Source organism: Dasypus novemcinctus, chromosome 2, assembly GCF_030445035.2.
Source record: "Dasypus novemcinctus isolate mDasNov1 chromosome 2, mDasNov1.1.hap2, whole genome shotgun sequence".
Classification (NCBI taxonomy): Eukaryota; Metazoa; Chordata; class Mammalia; order Cingulata; family Dasypodidae; genus Dasypus; species Dasypus novemcinctus.
The window spans coordinates 196,498,649-196,518,989 of NC_080674.1; the positions used below are offsets into that span (position 1 = coordinate 196,498,649).

At 40.5% G+C, this 20,341-nt stretch overlaps 1 protein-coding gene across 11 annotated transcripts in view; it reads left to right on the forward strand.

The window, feature by feature from the left end:
- Positions 1-720: 720 nt before the first annotated feature.
- Positions 721-20,341, forward strand: part of LOC101426976 (interferon-gamma-inducible GTPase 10-like) — a 117,497-nt gene continuing 97,876 nt past the window's right edge. For 2 of the 11 annotated variants that reach the window (XR_009182413.2, XR_009182416.2), the window contains exon 1: positions 721-878. Coding sequence is in view for 4 of the 11 variants with exons in the window: in XM_012531211.4 (XP_012386665.1) it covers positions 19,403-19,405 (3 nt within the window). In the remaining 7 variants the exon portion in view is untranslated. The other 9 variants (XM_012531211.4, XM_012531214.4, XM_004474116.5 and 6 more) reach the window with 9 other exon arrangements.

Genomic DNA, 20,341 nt, shown 5'->3' on the forward strand with positions numbered 1-20,341 from the left:
TTATTATAGCATAACTTGGTCCATCCTGATGATAGAGCATCAATATATAGCCTAGGGTTTCTTCAAAGAATAAGTTAGGTAGTGTGATCTTTACTCAAATCAGAAAATCATGGGAAGTCTCAATATTTTCAGCCAAACATAGAGAAGAATGGATTAATGATGGAGACCTCTTTCTGATGACGTATTGGCATGTGTGTCAAGAGTGCCATATGTTCTTTTTCCTTTTCTATCTCAAGATCAGGATCAAGTTCCTTTAAAATAGAGAGAAAATGATGCCAAATAGATCCCAATTTCACTTACTCTCCTTAAAATCAAACTTCCTTATATCTTACAGGATGTAAATAGGGGAGCAAAAACTGAAAGACATAATAGCATTGATATTTTTGTTTACCTGTCATTATCTTACTGGATATGTTTATTTCTTTTTTCTGTTTCAATCAATTGTCACTGTTCTTTATTTTTCAACCTCCAGAACTCCCTTTACCATTTCTTGCAGGACTGGTCTTGTGTTGACAAAGTTCTGTGGGTAGAGCGGCAGAGACACTCAGCTTGGCTGTGTTGCAAGCAACTAGATGAGCACACTCTCTAAGTCCACATGCTTTTGGGCACACGCAAAAGATGACGCACTGGCACTGAGCCAAATGTCTCTAGCCCCGCCTCACCCTCCTCCTGTAAGCCTTCCACCTATCAGCTATGCCCCGAAAGCCAAACCTCTATATAAACGCTGCAACTTCCTCAATAAAGCAGACGTGCGTCATGAACCCGTCTCCAGAATGAGTCTATCTCTGTCGTCCTTACCCCAGCAAGCCCCTCGTTCAACAAGCGGCGCCCAGAACAGGGACTAGTTGCAGCCAACGCTCCTGCCGTCTACGACTCTGGTAAGTGGCCCTTGCCATGGGTAAACTCCCCTCCTCTGCTCCGGCCCCGCAGGCTCCAGTCTCGCACGCTCCCTTAGCAGGTAGGCGCATTAAAATAACAGAAAAAGAATTTAACCAGTACTGGGGTATAATAGTCCGCTTTAATCCCTGGCTCTCTACCGCGTCTCTATGGGACCCTCAGACCTGGGCTAAACTGTTAAAGCGCATGCGCTCTGCAAAAGTTCAGGAAAATAAAACTGTTCCGCCTCGGCCTTATCCCTGCGCTCCTAGCTATTCATGCTTGCCTTAGGCGGGCTGCGGTAAACGAACCAACCCCTATTCCCGATGTAATGTCGGCTGAAGAGTCACCGGCTGCACCGCCTTATACCTTAACCCCACGCAGTTATGCGGCCGGGCTACATGTCCGATGCTCCTGCTTTATATCCTCCTCTATCAGAGTTTATAGGAGCCGTTAATTCAGAACCCAATGCTACCGATCCTCTTGAGCCCACAATCAGCCTATCAGACCCGCGCACCCCCTAGCGCCACCACTCCAAGACGGAGGCCCCGCCCCCTGCGTGCCCGCGCCTCAGGCCCCCGCGCTCCTGCACTCGCTCCGACTCCACGCTCCCAGACGCCAGCTCCCGGCGCAGCTTCGCGCTCCCGAGCTGACCCGAGCTCCTTCTCTGCCAGCGCGGGCCCCCACGGCCGCGGCGACCCGGCCCCTGGCAGAGGGAGCAGCGCAGGAGCGCGCTGGCGGGAGGCGTGGTCCAGCTGCAGACTGCCAGCCCCGGCTGTCCAGATCATGTTGCCGGGAGAGTGAACGTATCTAGTGGTTCTTCTTATCTCTATGCCCATTGGCTTCCTCTTTAAAAAAGCTGGACCTGGGCTGAAGCGATGGTGGGCAGCAGCGGCGGGCCTGGGGCTAATCCTATTCACCTGTGGCCCCCACACCTTGCTGTTCTCTGGTCACCATCCTCAGGACCTAGGCCCTAGTCCAAGCACAGCCCTGCCCCTGCCACGCCCTGGCCCTGGCCTGGACCTTCTCCTATCTCCCGTTCTTCTGCGTTCTTCTGCGCGCTTAGCCGGCTGGGCCTGCCCACCCCTATGCCCTTCACCAACGCCCTTGGAAAAACCCTACCGCCTTTAAAGGAGAAGCGGGGCACGTCTCAGCCCCGCCAGTAAGAGAGGAAACTCCATTAAATCCAGGCATATATTGGGCAATCCCCATCACCCAAAACAAAGCATGGTTGACGCTGGATATCAATGGGAAATCTATAGTAAGTCAGCTTGATACGGGAGCGGACATTTCCGTCCTAAGTAGTAAAAACCTAGACCCAAAATGGCCCCTACAAATTGGGCCCATTATTCAAGGAGTAGATGGCCTAAAAACTTCTGGTCAGGTCGCAAAGCCCTTAACTTAAACAAACCCAGATGGTACTACAGGGCAATTCAACCTCCTCGTATTAACACAACTCCCCAATACACTATGGGGCAGAGACATAATGCCTCAGCTCGGGACCATCCTAACAACCGACCAGTCTCCCCAATCCTAAAGGCCACTGCTCCACCACTAATGACAATCATGAACCCTCTACCAGTCACCCTAAAATGGGATACCATTGGTACCCCATTTTAGGGTGACTGGTAGCAGCGGCCCCTGCCTTGTGAAAAACTAACTCAACTCAAAATCCTTGTCCAACAACAGCTAGACCTTGGGCACATAGAGCCCACTACCGGCCCCCATAATACCCCTGTATTTGTTATACAAAAGAAAACAATGGGCAAATGGAGCCTTCTTCATGATTTGCGAATCATCACCTCTCATATGAAAAAAATGGGTTCACCACAACCGGGTCTCCCTCATCCTTCAGCTATACACGAAAATAGTTATATTTTTATAATAGACATAAAAGATTGTTTCTTTTCCATCCCATTGCATGAACAAAACCGCCCATATTTCACCTTCACAGTTCTAGCAATTAACCATGCTCTGCCAGCTGAGCGGTACCAATGGAAAGTCCTCCCCCAAAGCATGAAAACCAGTCCCACTATATGTCAAAATTTCGTAGGCAATGCCACGTTACCATTGCAAACTTACTGCCAAATCATCCACTACATGGATGACATTCTCATAGCACACCCTGATCAGGATCATCTAACAAACTGTTTTAAGGTGTTACTCCATAATCTAGAACAGTTGGGACTACAAATCGCCCCCAAAAAGGTGCAAACTAAATCGCCCTTCAGCTTTCTAGGATATCGTATCAATACGGGCATCAAGCCCTTGTCACCATCTCTAACAATAACACAAAATTGCACATTAAATGAACTGCAGAAAATCTATGAGGACATAAACTGGATCAGACCTCATCTATCCCTATCATCACATAAATTAGCCCCCCTCTTTTCCCTTTTAGAGGGAGACCCCAATCCCACGAGTCATCGTGTCCTCACTTTTGAAACTGATGACATCATAAAATATATCAATTCCCAAATGCAAAACACAGAACTGGCCAAATTTAATTCTCATAAACCTCTCCTTGCGATAATACTATCGCAATACTAGCAACCCCAGGAACACTTACTGGAGTTCTGTGTCAGGATGAGCCCCTATATTGGGTTCACCTTTCCTTCAACAGTCTGAGCAAAATCACACCCCAGGTAACGGCCATCTGCCTACTGGGAAGAAAGCTACATCACACAGCAAAAGTCATTTAGGGCCAGGAGCCTGACAAACTAATCCTGCCCCTTTCTGGAAAGCATATTACCCACCTCCTCCAAACCGACCTTGAAATGCAAACACTTATAGCAAGGTTTCCTGGGCAAATAGATAATCATCTGCCCACTCACAAACTTTTCTCCACCCTTGAGCAATTGCCACGCAGTTTTCATGAGAACACTTACCCACGGTCCAAGCCACTCCCAAATGAAACCCTTGTCTTTATGGATGCCAATAAGTCATTTAGTGTAGTACTCATAAAACAGCAAAAACAAATGGATTGGATTATAAAAGGCCCCCATGATGGCTCAGTACAGTTTGGAGAACTATATGCACTCTTCCTTGCACTATATCATTGCCAGAATATCCCTATAAATATCTTTTCTGACAGTGCTTATGCGGTACAAACCCTGTGTAACCTTCCACACACAGTCTTCCACTCAAGAAAAACCCAACTAGATGACCTGTTAACCCAAACCAAGACTATCTTTGAAAATAGAGCACAGCCATAGTACATACAACACATTAAAACACAGTTTGCCTAGCCCTCTAGCATGAGGGAACCAACAAGCAGACGAATCCATTCAGTTAATCCTTACTACATCTACAATCAACCAGGCATGTACCCTACACGCGAAATTCCACATGTCTGCACACACACTCAAGCAGCTTTTCCCCTCACTCTCTCATCAACAATGTAAACATCTGACTTGTACCTGCATGCAATGTGGTCCCCTATTACCACTAGGACCACTACAATCCCAAGGAGTCAACCCAAGGGGGTTAAGTCCTAACAGCTTATAGCAAATGAATGTCCCCCACGTACTCTCATTTGGAACACTAAAATATGTCCATGTAATTATTGACACATACTCCAGATTTGTGTTTACCACCGCTCTCTCTGGTGAGCGTACCAGTCATGCTACTTCTGCCTTGTTGCAGGCCATTCTACAAATGGGGGTGCCTTGGGCCTTAAACACAGACAATGAGCCCTGTTATACCTCCCAGTCCTTCCAATCCTTCTGTTCTGAATTGCAAATCAAACACTCTACAGGTATGCCATACAACCCACAAGGTCGAACTATCATTGAATGCGTCCATGCCACCCTGAAACAACAAATATTAAAACAAAAGGGGGAGAACCCTAGAGATATACCCAAAAACATCATAACAAAAGCCCTGATTACACTAAATTACTTTTCTTTCAATTCTGAAGGTCTCTTTCCCACCAACGAGCACTGGGGTGGGCTCCACTCTATACCCACACCAGTGTCCTTAGTGCACTGGAAAGACCCCCTAACACAACAATGGAATGGGCCCCATCCCCTACTAACACAGGCGTGAGGGTTTGCTTGTGTCTTTCCAGAAAACACAGACCAGCCCATCTAAGTCCCCAGCAGATTGATATGGCCTGCCGTGCCCACTGAAAAATGAGATGGCTGATCCTCCGCCACCAAAGATAAACCCCCAGACAATCACTCAACTCGCAGGTGACATAAATAACCTGTCCCTAGAAAAACGGTGAGAAGGAGGCAGCCCTGTGAAATGATGCTGTCAACACCATACTCCTGCCCATTCCATGCATCCTATCACATGGGAAAACATCAAATCATTATGCACAGAAGCCCAACATATGGCACCTGCTCCTGCAACACCCAAAACCCTCTTCCTTCTTATTTGCTCAATCCTCACAACAAACTCCACTCATGGACAGCTGCCCTAGACCACAGTACAACATCCGCCTCTTCTTATGCCTGTGGACACAAATGCTCCAGAGTTCCCAGCCGCATTTGCTGCTGACTGTACCCTCAGCTTGCCATGTCTCAATGAGCCTATGGTCACTAAACAGCTCTTTAAAATATATAAGAAATATATATGCTTTATTTAGCAAGTTACTCATACCCATTGTAACCAGCGATTCCCCTCCATATGCATTACCCCAATTCCCATAACTAACACTTCACTAGCTTGGCAGCAACTCAAAACCCACTTACTTGACCCTTGAAACCAACAGTTCCTCAACCTCACCCAACTATTAACATCCCAAATCTTATTAATTAACAACACCTGAGCCTCTGAAGTAAACACCTCTTTACTAGCTGCAATGTTGGAGTGCATACAGTCCTTCCTATCACTTCCCAACCTTCTGCTATGGTTTATAATAGAAATCTTAATTGTTGTCATATGTATTGTCTATCGATGTATCAACAGAAGCCTTCAAACTTTATCCCAAAAAACTGAAAAACTAAAATTAATACTGTTGAAGAGAAATTGGGTGTGCACGGTATTGAAGGCCAGGACATGAGAACTCCGAGAAGGAAGTTGGTTTATTTTGACCGGCCAGACTTGCCGGACTCTTGTCCTAATAAAAACCAAGCTCCGAATAGCCTTTTCTGGACTCTTTTATACAGAGGAAATAGGATTAGGGAGGAAAATGGTGCTTGTATGCAAACAGTCTTTTGGTTAGTTACTTTAATACAATTGGCTCTAATTAATAACAGAGGGGGAGACGTGGGTAGAGCAGCAGAGACATTCAGCCTGGCTGTGTTGCCAGTGACTAGATGAGCACTCTCTCTAGTCCACACGCTTTTGGGCACACCCAAAAGATGGCACACCGGCACTGAGCCAAATGTCTCCAGCCCCGCCTCACCCTCCTCCCATAAGCCTTCCACCTATCAGCTAATGCCCGTAAGCCAAACCGCTATATAAACATTGCAACTTCCTCAATAAAGCAGACGTGCACCATGAACCCGTCTCTGGAGTGAGTCTATCTCCATCATCCTTACCCCAACAAGGCCCTCGTTCAACAAAGTTCCTCATCTTTTGTTTTTCTGTGAATGTCTTGTGCAACCCTCATTTCTGAGAGTTTGCCAGATACAGAATTTTGTTTAGCAATTGTTTTTGCTTTCAACACTTTAAGTATTTCTTCCCACTGCATTTGTGCCTCCATGGTTTCCAGTGAGAAATTGGCACTTAATCTTATTGAGGCTTCCTTGTATGAGATGGTTACTTCTCTCTTGTGGCCTTTAGAATACACTCTTTATCTTTTGCATTTGATGGTTTGATTATAATATGGCACATTTTCCATTTATTTGGGTTTATCCTGTTTGGAGTTCCTTTAGCATTTTGGACATGTATATCCATGTCTTTTGTTAAATTTGGCAAATTTTCAACTATTATATCCTTGAATATTCTTTCTGCCCTTTTCTCTCTTTCTTCTCTTTCTGGGACTCCCATAAAGTGTATATTGGTACACTTGATGGTGTCCCACACCTTTCTCCAGGCTTGGTTCATTTTTCTTCTTTCTTCTTTCTGCTACTTAGTGAATGGTTTTATTTTTCTTTTTATCAAGTTCACTGACTTTTTCTTTTGCCAGTTCCAATCTACTGTTGAACTCCTTTAGGAAAATAATATCTGCTACTATAGTTTTCATCTCAGTTTTGTACATTTTCATAATAACAAATCTCTATTGACATTCTCATCATTTTCATCTATAATATTCCTGATTTCCTTTAATTCTTTTTCCATGTTTTCCTTTAGCTCTTTGAGCATATTTAGAACAATTTGTTTAAAGTCTTTGTCTGGAATGACCTGGTTCTTATCTTCCTCAGTAATGATTTCTAAGGCTTTAATCTTCTCTATTGCCTACATGATCATTCCCTGCCTCTTTATATCATTTTTAGTCTTTTGTTAAAACCTGGACATGTTCATATTTTATTGTTACACTGGAATTTAGACTGTGAGGCAATTATTCCTTGAGTTTAAATCCAGCTAGTGTTACTACTGAGATTTTGTTGAATGCCAAGGTCTAACAATAAAAAGGAAAAAAGCAAACACCTTTTCCAATCTTGCGGATTGCCCTGTATGAGTGATCCCCTTAAAGAGCATATCCATAATACAATTTTAGAGAATAACACCAGGCCAAAGGTTAGGGCCCTTCCTGATCATTTCTGCATATACATCTTGTCTTGGGCATGCACATGTGGCCCTAAAAATTTCTCCAATAACAGAGATCTGAATGTCCCCTCTTTCTCTCAACTCACTGCCCCAGGCACTGCACAGTATGTCCTACAAATAACAATCCCTTGCCACAGGCAGCTCCACTTGATTCCTCTTCTACACTGAAAGAGATGGTGTAAGAAAACTTTGTGAGTTGTCTTATACACATAGGGTAATTTCTGGCACAGCAAGTCAATCAGGCTACTACCAGAAAGATTGGGCATGACATGCTTGCTCCCAGCATGTGCACAAGGGTTACTCTTCTCTCTCTGGAACCAGGACAGGAACCCACACTGGGAGTATGGATTCATTCCACACGAAGCCATTGGGGGTTGGAGAGGTGCCAGTCATGGTCCAAGAGATCCTATTCCTTTTAAGTAGACTTCTTGTTTCAGCAATCCTTTAACCATTTTCTGCAGCTACTAGAAAGATGTTTCTGACAGATATTGAGAGTTGCTGAAAGGCTCCATATTTTGCATAAAAGTTTTTTGCACACTTATGTATATTCTATTTCCTAAAAAAAAAAAAAATCATAATTTCTGAAAGGAGAAGCTTTGAATGTACTATGTGAAAAAGGACAATCTGTGTGTTGCCTGCTACCACTCCCTAGGACAAATACACACTGTGCTCAGGATTGAGTGTGTTAGCCTGGCTTCTAGGACAGATGATAAACTCAGGAGTGCTGTGAGATCAAACTCATCCCCTAGCAGATAGTGGCCTGCCAACATATTCTTGCCCCTTTGCCCTGAGCATATGCAAACATTCACTGGAAACTGTTTTGACAAATATGTGCCTTTTATGGCAAGTCCTGATTCTGTATTTGCTCCTGGCACATAGGGAGTAGGGGCTCTGACCTACAGCAAACCTGAAAGTTGGATGTGTACAGACTATCTGCCTGCAATGACCATGAAGCAAGACCTGCTGGCCATTGGGGACCAAGACCCAGTAATAGTGAAGCTGACTTTGGTTTTGTTTTTTGTTTTTATTAAATTGTCTTTTTCTTAAAGATACATAGATCATAAAAAATGTTACATTAAAAAAATATGAGGTTCCCACATACCCCACCACCCACCCTCCACTCCTCCCACATCAACAACTTCTTTCATTGTTGCTGCATATTCATTGCATTTAGTGAATACATTTTGGAGCACTGCTGCACTGCATGGATTATAATTTACATTGTAGCTTACACTCTCCCCCAGTACCTTCAGTGGGTTATGGCAGGATAAATAATGTCCAGCGTCTGTCCCTGCAACATGACTTTGCTTTGTCTTTTCTCTATGTGAGTAAATGTTCTGTTCAGTGCCTGTGTGGGACTTGTCTTTCTTAATGACCCCAATACTTCTATTAGAGTTGGTTGCAATCTCTTTGCTATCCTTCACATTGTAGGACTCCTCTGAAAAATAGCAATTACTGATCTATTAGAAAATGAGAAAAACAATGTGGAGGACATTGTGGAGAGAATGCTGACATATGTTAAAAAAAAAAAAAAGGAAGCTTATTATTTGTGCATGCTTGCTGATGTGTTCATAAAAATTGAGCTGGCAGCAGAAACTGGTCTCCCTGGGAAAGGAACTTGACAGATGAACATGGTGGGGTGAAGACATTCTATTGAATATGTATTATGAAATACCTCTTTATACCTTGTATTCAGACCATGTAGAATGGTCTATTGATTATGTAGTATTAAATATGTAGTACTGCCGAGTATCTGGGTTTTCTCATGTAGAGCCAGTCTGAGGAGTGTTCCCAGGTAGGAGTCTATCAGTAATGTTTGCGAAGGATTTAAGCCTGTGCTCTCTGAACTTTGAGTCACTTTTTTCCTGGCTTGGAGCCATGAGTATCTGTAAGACATTAGGGCAGAGTTTATCTACAAGCCTCTGCTTTTCTCTTCTCCCCTGTCTTATTATGCTTTAAAATCCAGAATATACTGCCTGTAATCAAGAGTCCTTTCGATTTTGATTCCTGGAAATGATAGTGTTAGGAGGGGGAGCAGGTGGCATCATGGTTTCACCCTCTAGGGGAATACAGGCCTCTAGAATGTGTGTGCTGCTCCGTTCTGACCTGCTTATCAACTTTAATGAGGGTGGAGCATGGGTCAGGAGAACAAGAACCCTGTCTCCTCCTCACACACAATTCAACCATTCAGAGGGAAAGCCAGCCCCTTTCTTTATCTCTGTGTTGGCCACAGGTGACCTGAACTTCAATTGGGAGCAGAGGTCTGAGTCAGATGTAGATTTCTGTTCTGTGGGCTGCAAGGAGTGCTACATCAGTTTCAGCATTTTGTGCTATTTCAGTGGAAAGACTCAAAGCTCATCTGACACCAGTTTTCTCTTTTTTCTCAGAAGTTGGTAAGTGAGAAAACACTTTGTATTGTATATAGGCCTTAAAATGGATGGATGCCACTGTATGTTTGAGGATGGGAGAGCCTGGAGCTCTACTTGGAACCAGGACTCTTGAAATCCTGAGGGGAATTATGACTGAAGAATGGCTGTACCCACCCAGAAAATTAGTTTATTTGAAACTTTTCCAGAGGCCACGATTAGAATGCATTTCATTCCTCTGCAATGTAGAAGACTACATAGAAGGCAGGGAGTGTGTGGGTAAGAACAGAGGAAAGCAGACAAAGAATTAGTTAAGGAAGGAAGAAGGAGATACGTATGTCAGATGTTGACAAATTCCCTGTGTTATAGACCGGCGATATTGACCAGACTCAGACTTGGAATAAAGTTCCAATTGAGAGCTTTATTAACCGTGCGGCAAACGCCTCATCCTATGCAGAGGAGAGAGCAGCCCCGAGTCTCAGGGAAGGGGTGTTTTTATAGCCTTTCGGGGGGGGGGGTGTTTACTAGCAAACAAGCAGGCACAGAAGTGGAACACTGGGGTTAGCTGAAGTTAGCGTATCTATTTTTTTTCTTTTTAAAAGCCTTTTCTTGTGAGCAGTCCCATGTTATTTATTGGCCCTTTTCTTGGGAGTGGCCCTAAGTTATTTACTGGCACTCTTCTTGGGAGCAGTCTTAAGTTATTTATTTATCTGAAGGCACTTGTAATTCCTATTTCCTAATGTAGTTCTATTCTTATTTTCCCAATGTGGCCTTACTCTTACATTTCTCCCTTTCCTTTATGGTAATTCAAGTCTTTGAATTTCTTCGTGGGTAGGTATTAACTGGTAGGGGGCATTTAAAACTATAAGTTTAACAGTTTGGAATTTTTTGTACTAATTTTTTAAATTACTAATTATATATGGGCCGCAGGTAAGCAGTACAAGGAGGACAAACAGGGGCCTTGCTAAAGCAGTGATGAGGGTTGTGAGCCAAGGGGACCAGTTAAAAAGGCTGTGATACCAGTTGGCGGGCATTTCCCGGGTTTTGTTATGCTCTTTCAATCGCCTGTGAACTAAGGCTAGGCTTTCTTTAATAACTCCTGAATGGTTAGTATAAAAACAGCAGGTTTTTCCTAGGGCTATACACAGGCTTTCTTGCCAGAGGGACAGTAAATTTAATCTTCGCCTATTCTGGAGAACTACTTCAGCGAGGGAGTCTAAGGCTTGTTCTAGATGGCTTGTTTGATATTCAAGGTTTTTTTAATATTTTGGGTAACTAAGGAGGACAGGGTATTAAGTTATTGTTTCTTTTTACTAGGGCTGCTGATCTTATTGTGACAGAGCTTGTTGCTCCTAGACTTATTAGCAGCAGAACTAGAAAGGGGTCCTTCTTATATATTTGGTGACTTGGTTTTGATACTTCTAGCAAGTTAGAGAGCTCCCTGCTTTTAAGCCCTGGATAGTAATAAACCTGGGGGATTATATTTATTAGGACACAGAAGTTGTTGGAGTTGGGGAGAATATAAAGGGTTAGACTTGAGACGCAGGCAAACTAAGTTCCTGGAGGGGCAGCTAACACCCAGAATTTGTCCAAATTTGTCCAGTTTATAGTTGCACAGTGTTTACAGGAGTTAGCAGAAGTTTAGAAGTTTTCATCTGGACAGCAGAATCTCAGGGTGGGGGCCCCTTTGCAGTCACCCCGGGGCCACCGGCGCTCACGCGGATCTCTAGTTAGGCTCCAGATCCATCTATTAATTTTGTTTTACCTTTAAAGAGTTTACACCTTTAATCTTAAAGGGGTGCTGAAGGGAGATGATCTCTTTTCTGTAACTGCTTCTTGCTGGCCATGGGCTGTAGTTATTGCCTAACAAGGTATAAAACTTTATTTTAACTGGAGGAAGATGGATCTGGCCTTCTGTATGAAGTTGGATGAAGTTTTCACATGGTTAATAACATGTTCATTCTGAAAGAAACAAACCCAATTAAAATCTTGGAATACTCGTTTTTAAAAGAGGACATTGGATTACAGAGGTAGACAAGGTTAGGTGCTTCTAAAAATGGCACCCCTTTTTAAAAGCTGGTGGAAACAGCACATATATATTTTTTCCTCTCAGGTATTTTTAGAGAAAAATTGCAATAGATACTTAGCTCTGTTTTGAAGACGCATTTCAGGCTGTTTAATAATTGGCAATCATGTGCTCAGTCAGATGCTCCTGGTAAAATGGCACCCTTTGGTCAATTGGTTCTATTCAGGATTAGTAAATTTTTTTTAGTTTTTAACTGTGGGAGTGATCCGAACTATAGAATAAAGTTTTTCTATATTTTAGTTTTAATTGTACAATTTCTGATAATCTTGACTGTTTAATAAGTGACTTATTATTAGCATGCAAGCTTCATTTTTGCTACACAGTAGAGTACAGTAGAATAGTAAATTGACTGAGCCTGGCTGAGACTGCCACTGTGTTTCATAGACATGTTTATTACCTGTCTAGAAAATGAATTTACTAGGAATCTAACATGTCTAATATACTTTTGCACTTGATTCAAAATAGAAAAGATAACGTTATAATTATTAGACATATATTTAGTACAGGATAAAAGTGTTTAGTACAGGATAAAAGTACAGCACTTAATATTAACTAATGTATTACTTAATGCATAAGGATTCAGAGTTGCAATTAATAGTTTTAAGTTTCAGGTTTGTAATACTTTACATGTTATCTCTCTATGGGAGCAGGCCGTAATGCCAATTGTGTTTAAGTTTTACTTACAGTATTCTGGTGTCATGGCTCCACTTAGCATGTTTTTCACACAGTGAGCAAGTTGCAGTATCGTTGATTTTAGAAAGAGTTTCCAGTATTTTACTAGCTTGGTGCATAGTGCTCTCTGGCACTATGGAACAGTGCTAGTCTGGAGGCAATATCCATTGTACACTTGGCTGTACCGAGTCATCATTGACTGCTGCAGGAGCTTGAAATTGCAACATAGTTTCCATCGACTTCAGGAGCAGAACCAGAGGCTGACATAGCAAATATTTCTAATTGAGGGGTCAGTGACCAGCTTAGCCAATAACTCACATGGAGAGGCAACCTGTAATATATTCAAGGCCTGGTTTGAATGCACAAGAGAGTTTGACAATGTTAAAGTTTATTCCTTGTTTTTATATATATTTTAAACAATTTAATGCCATAAATCATATATCAAATGACTGTTTACTTATACAATTTTACTATGACGATAATAGTAGGTATTTTACTTTAGTAATTGAGGGAAAAAACTATTTTTCACTGTTAAAGTGAAAACAGAAGATTCTCAGTAGAATCAAGATAATTTTTTTATTACCATTTATTTAAATATGCACCTTGCGGTGGCCTTCAGACAGGTTTTATTACTACGAAGTTATTTTTTTGCAACTAATATTAATTCAAGTTTTTAGTTAACAATGACTTTTAGAACTAGAACTATTTAAACGTTTTTAGCCCAGAAGATGCACTACAAACTTTTTATAATTGACTATAACCAGTTACTTTACATTTTAATAAACGTATTAAATTACAATTACTAACCAAAGAAATTTACTTTATTTATTTAAGAGAGCACATTCACAATCTTTTTTCTTTAGCTTAATTTTATCAACATAAACTTATAATTTCTATTACTCAAAAGACCCTGTACATACAATGTTAATTTATTTAATGGGCACTTCATAAACCAAGGGAGATTACACGCAAGCTAAACAAAATCTAAATTACTATAGTTTATGCAAGGAATGTTTTTTTCTCTTTACAGGAAGCTAAAACTTCTTTTCTTTGTTTAAGTTATGAAAATGAATAATTTTCAAAAGCATACAGACTACCAGGTTTTAAAACACATTATACAATTACTTAATTTGTTTAATCATAATCCCAGAAAGATTTTTTCATAGTTTTTATGGACTTTTTTACTTGTTGGAAACTGAGGCATGGTGGTCTCACAAAGGGAGATGTGCTGTTTTTATGGCTATGCTTTTAACATAGGAATGCAACAATTAATCCTTTCAAGTTAACAGGATAGGGCTGTCCGGGGCAGGGAGAAATACGAGTAAACACACTTTGTAGTTTGAAGGGAATACTGAATCTTTGTACTTTGAGAAAACTTTTTTTAATTTACGAGTCTTGTTAATGTGTGGTTACACTGCTTGTTATCTCTACAGTTTGAGTATATATAATGCCACATGTAGAAAATAAAGTTGTTTGAGGAGTCATTACTCGCAGACCCCCTGATCCCAGCTCGTTAGTTTTTGTTTGTTTGTTTGTTTCCTCCACCTTTTTCTCTTTCTTTCATTCCCGATACCTCTCAGGTCCAAATCTCTAATATTTATTTACTGAAATTTGTTAACAGAACTATTAATTACTCCTATTTTATGGCTGTTAAAAGGTTTAAACTGGGAAATTACAGGGCAAACTGATTTCTAATTTTCCAGCCTAGTAGGTAGGTTCAATATGCCACACTTAGTCCTGCCCTTAAAACTCTTGCAGAGAGGAGGCTCTTTTTTAATCGTTCTTATAATTAGATTTTTATAAGACTCTTTTCATCCTGCTCAGTTTAATTTGGGCTCCAAGAATTTATTCATATATATAACTGCATATTTAATTTTTAATAATTTGAGTGGAGCTTTTTAAGAATTCTTACTTGTTAATTTGATACTATTATCCTGATGTATGAAGACATACACCAAGCAAACAGGCAGATACAAATAGAGTTAGACACAGAAACACAATTCATTGATGTTACTTATAATTTGCATTATTTTATATAGTTTAGCTTAATTTGGGTTCCAGAAATATTTATTACTTATATAACTGCCTATTTAACCTCAACAATTTGAGCAAATAGGCAGACATGAATAGTTTGACACAAAAACATAATTTTAGTTACTTTTAACTTACATTTTTTATGAAATAAGTATGACTGCAAAACATTTTAAAGATTCCTGAAACTTTTAAAATTTGCACTATGACTGTGCAGTTTTGCACAAGAATTTTGTTTTTTCACTAATGGCTTGTAACTAAAATGTTCCCAATGCTTTAGCACTATTTTCTTTTGTTTCAGAACTTTATATTTTACTTTGAATTTAGCAGAATTTCAGATAAGCAACAAGATTAATTCTATGTATATTTACTTAGGCTATTTGAAGCCTCAGGGAGACAGACTGGTTTCTCTCATGAATTGCCACTCTTAGGAACACTGACAGTTAAAGCAGGAGACTTTTTTTTTTCTCTCCTCCCCCCAGGTCTTGGAGATAATAAAACTCCAGTGGTTGTTTAATCTTAAGGGGCTAAGAATTCCACCAAGTAGTGATTTAGTTTACACTTGAATTCATGAGAGAAAGCAGGGTTACTAATACCAGGATAGGAGACAGGGATGTCTTAGCTCTTTTCCAGACTGTAGAGGCAGAAACTATTATGAAATAACTATAGGCAAAGGCAAGGGAAGGGGTGAGGCTAGGCTTGAAGTAACCATAACCGAAGGTAAGGTTAGTTTAGAATTTACACTCACAATAAGAGTTTCAGGCTAAATTTATGCAGTTTTAATTTCAGTTATTGTCTTTCTGCTGTTTTATAATATAAATGCATTTATAAATGATTTTAACTCTTAGTTACAGTTTTCATTAATTTTTTAAACCTGTTAATTTTATAACACTTTTAAACACCTTTCATCGGACTTATATTAAATGAACTTAACTATTACTTTATTTTTTTTTTTAAGGTAAAGGAACAAATCTCTTGCAGTTAGTTTGAAACAAAAAGCTTCTTTTCAGGATTTGATTTCTAGAACATTATGTTCTCTTAACAGAGATAAGACCCTTTCTTCTTCAAACACTGAGGAAATGATGAGGTTAAAGCACAAGAAGCTATTTTGATAAAACAGACTTCCTTTGCGTATTGATTATTCAGGAAACTTTTACTAAAAGAGACTAATGACTTGAGAGACTTTGAGAAAGAACATTTTTAATTTTGCATCAGTACACCATTTGATACTAAACCTTTAAAAAATTTATAGACAGACTCATCAAATCTTACTCAATTTTAATCATAAGAATTTCTCTTCCACAAACCTTCTACACTTTCAGTATTCATTCAGGTTTTGTCCCACAGTCTACTTTTTCCAATAATCAATCATTTTATCTTAGGACAAAATCATCTCCTGTTTCCTTAACAACAAAAACATATTCCATATAACCCACATACTAAGTTACCAGGCAAACTTCTTACAACATATAATTGCCATCAACACTAAACAAGCCTGTTAAAATAATGAGCTTTTCTTCACTTTGAATACTTAGTAGCATGTAATACCAGAAACAGTTTTTTAGAAGCTAAGTTGGCAGGGGAGGTTGGCCACCAACAAGTTTACCTGTTATAAAATTACTTTTTATTAGTAGTATTATCAATTCAGCTTTTGTTTAATAAAGACTTTTTGGAATTAGCCATTTTAATACTTTAAACAATGCTTCGTTAAACTTTTTACAATTATTTATACCTTTAAGACAAATTCCATCCTCACAGAACACATTCCCCCACTCAAAGCCACCACAATACCTTCCACAACTTGCCACATGCATTTGAGTTCTAAGAGTTCATGAAAATCAGCCATCCTATTTTAGGACAAAACATACCCTTCCAGAAAAAACTCATTAAATTTCAGTCAGCATTCCCACAAACTTTTAACTTTTTTTAATATTCATTTAAGTTTTACATCTTTCATTTTATTTTGTGAGGAAAAAAAACTATGCATTTCAATTTATGCAAGGACAATTTTTTAATGAAAAGACTAGTTTTGTTAAGACTTACAATTTGTTGTCATTGTAGAAATTCCATTAGCATTCAAACTTATGTACTAATATAAGCACTTATTTAATAATTGGCCATTTGAATAGATTTCTTCTAAAAAATCTTTACTTATTAATTTATATTACCATCTGGAGGTATCAAAATACACACGACATTGAACAAACAGACAAACATAAAACAATTACAACACATTAGCAGAAACATACAGTTTACAAGTGACTCATAATTTTTCACAAATTACACAGATCAGAAATACAAAAAGACAAACAATTAAGACAGATGAAGAGACAAACCAGACAACCTGAACCGCAGTCAGGAGCGACGTCTCGCTCTGACCGGTGGGTGGGATCTATTTGCTGTGTCCAGCAGATCCACTTCCCCACAATCCACAGACTCTGCAGAGGTTTTCCAGAAAACAGACTCACCTAGGGATGTCCCATTTGCTGATCCTGGACCCAGGAACTCCTGACGCTCTCTGGATAGAATTTAGGTGGAGACAAGTTCCACGGCCGGGCGGCGTCCGGGGCGGAGGAACGTCTCTCCCAGACCTTCCCCTAGACCCCCAGGTAGTCCCCAGAACATACCCATCTCCCTGAGTCTGAGGATATCAACCCTGCTGGAGTGGGGGATCTCATCGATCAATCTCACTGGGGCCTCCAAATGTTATAGACAAGCAATATCAACCAGACTCAGACTTTGAATAAAGTTCCAATTGATAGCCTCATCCTATGCAGAGGAGAGAGCAGCCTCGAGTCTAAGGGAAGAGGTGTTTTTATAGCCTTTCAGGAGGGGGGTGCTTACTAGCAAGCCAGCAGGCACAGAAGCGGAACACTGGGGTTAGCTGAAGATAGTGTATCTATTTTTTTTTCCTTTTTAAAAGTCCTTTCTTGTGAGCAGTCCCATGTTATTTATTGGCCCTTTTCTTGGGAGTGGCCCTAAGTTATTTACTGGCACTCTTCTTGGGAGCAGTCTTAAGTTATTTATTTATCTGAAGGCACTTGTAATTCCTATTTCCTAATGTAGTTCTATTCTTATTTTTCCATTGTGGCCTTACCCTTACACCTGGAGGAAAATAAAGAAGAGAAGATGATGGGGAGGGACAGACAGGAGGAGATTTGCAAGATTAAATAGAAGGTCAGGGCAGACCCCTGAAAAGGTAAGGCCAGAATGTGGGCAGAAAATGAGCCTTGGGGATACATAGCGATCTTATACAAAAAACCTGAGGTGGGAGGTTTGCATGTTGGAAGAAAAGCAGAAAAGTGATGGACATGAAGACAAATGAGAGGGAGGAAAGGAAGAGGAGTAGGGGATGAATTCAGACAGGGCATTGGAGTTAGGTTAGGGAGATCCCTTATGGGTTGTCATATGACCCCATTTTAGAAGGCTCAGTTATTGTTATTTCAGATTATGGAGAGGCAAGGACAAAGGTAGATCACCTCAAAGAGACTCTCCACAACATCCCCGGTAGAGACAAGATTTGTTTGGGCAAGGGTGGCCCTGGTTGAATGGGTAGAAGTAGTTGGATTTGGAATAGACATGAAAACTGAAGCCATAGGAATACTGATGTGCAGGATAAGAGAAAGAAGATTATGAGGACGACTTCACACCAATAGGTGGACAGCTTTGCTATAACCTGAAACAGGAAGACTGTGAAAGGAGGGAGGCAGGAAGGAGTTAGTTTTGGCAACATTCAGTTAGGTCAGATACTTGTGGACATGGGAGTAGGAGGTGTTGAGCAATCAATGGGATATTTTTATCTGGAATTTAGAACAGAAGCCTAGATTGGGGATGTGCATAGGGAAGTGGCCCGCATGTACTTGGTGTGAGAGACATGGGACAGGACAACCAAGGGACTGAGTGCAGTTGAAGCAGAGTCAGAGCTGAGTCCTAATGGACACCCCAAAGACTAGATCTCACTATGGGGAGGAAGTTGTGTGCAAAGCACTGAATGCTTCAGCCTCACTGGCTTCACAATTTGGTTAATAAACAATAGGTAATTCATCTGATTTTAATTTTACCTTTGAAATGAAATGGTTTCTCATCACTCAATCATCTTTCCATTTCATGGCTGAAAGCTCACATGACAATACATTGAAATTATGCTCTTTCCAGATTGGAGTCCCCAAACTAGCTATAACAGAATAGTAAAATGGACTCATTCTTTACTTCTTAGAATTGGCCGAGATGTAACAACCGTCGATCCATTTCATAGTTATTAACCCCTCAGAAATTTCAAATTAGTAGGTCATAAACATCTTAGATAACGATCAAAGCCCTCAGGTTTATAGAAGATTTTAAAAGTTGATGCAAGGGAATTTTTGAAATGTAGATTTTGTCCCCAAGGGACAAACCGTTAGATAAAGCTCAGGCTGAGGGCTTCACCAAAAGCTCTAGGAGAGTAACTGGGGGATGGTACAGGTAAGAACAGAGAAATGAAGACTGAATCAAAATTAAAGGGTGAAAATTTTGTCAGCAAACTGCATGGAAGCCAAAGGAAAAGGAAATGGATGGAGCATGGAGCATTTGCTGCAGAAAGGGTGGCAAGGTGTTTCTCTTGTATCAGCTCTGGGCTACAGGCAGAAGAGACAATTGTGGATTCACCTCAAGTCCCTTGCCAGAAGGCTGGCTGGAAGATGCAAGAATCTGGAATGTGGATTATGGCAGCTGAATGGTATGTGCATTTAAACCTGGGCTATATGGCCTCGTAAACCTTGGACTGGAAGAAATCGCCCTGGGCAATGAGTAGATGAAAAAAGTTTCTAAGGCTGCACTGGAGCTCTCTGCCCCTTAGAGGTCCTAAAGGGGCGTTTGTTTTCCAAGGTCTACAGGTTTAATCCTAGCCCACTTCACATTCCTGTGTTGAGGACCTGGATTGACTGGTTTTCCTTTCCTAGGAAATGACAGTGTTCCCATTCTCCACCTACTCTGCCTTTTGAGACTCAAAGCTTACCTAGAAAATAGTTCATTCCTGGTGACTGCCCACAGAAGGAAAATATCCCTTAGGAAACTCATGAGAATTTCTGAAAATGTAAATTTAGTGTTACTGATACCACATTCCCATAAGTCACAGAACTTGGATCTCAAAGTCTCTCACCCATGTGGACTCAAGAATCGGTATTAGGCAGTACAATGAGATTAAAAACAAATATTCCTGAACAGAGTGAATCACTGCTGTAACAGTTCAGTTAAGGCCATGCAGTGTAATCATTTTATATTTTTGGTTCTCAGTCAGTCTCAATTTTAACCATAGCTTCAGAATTTTTCAGTGATTTCAAGCCTTTCTCATCATCAGTATCACCCTTGCTCACACTTAAGCATCTATTCAGTTCCCATGAAAGAGCAGTATTGTTCACCCATTAAGAGAGTTCCTTTATAGTTTAGCATGTGTTACATCTATTAAAATTAAATACAAAACAAACAAACCCTGATATTCAAATCCTCATCTTTCAGAGCAATGACAGATTGATACTAGATGAAATTGTGGGTGAATTTCCTGCTTCATGCTGGTTTCCTTATTTTCCCTCAACCACAAGTAGAACTACCCCACTCTCTGGGACTAGAACATTCCAGTTGAGCTGTCTCTTGCCTTTGGGAGTTTCCATTCTCA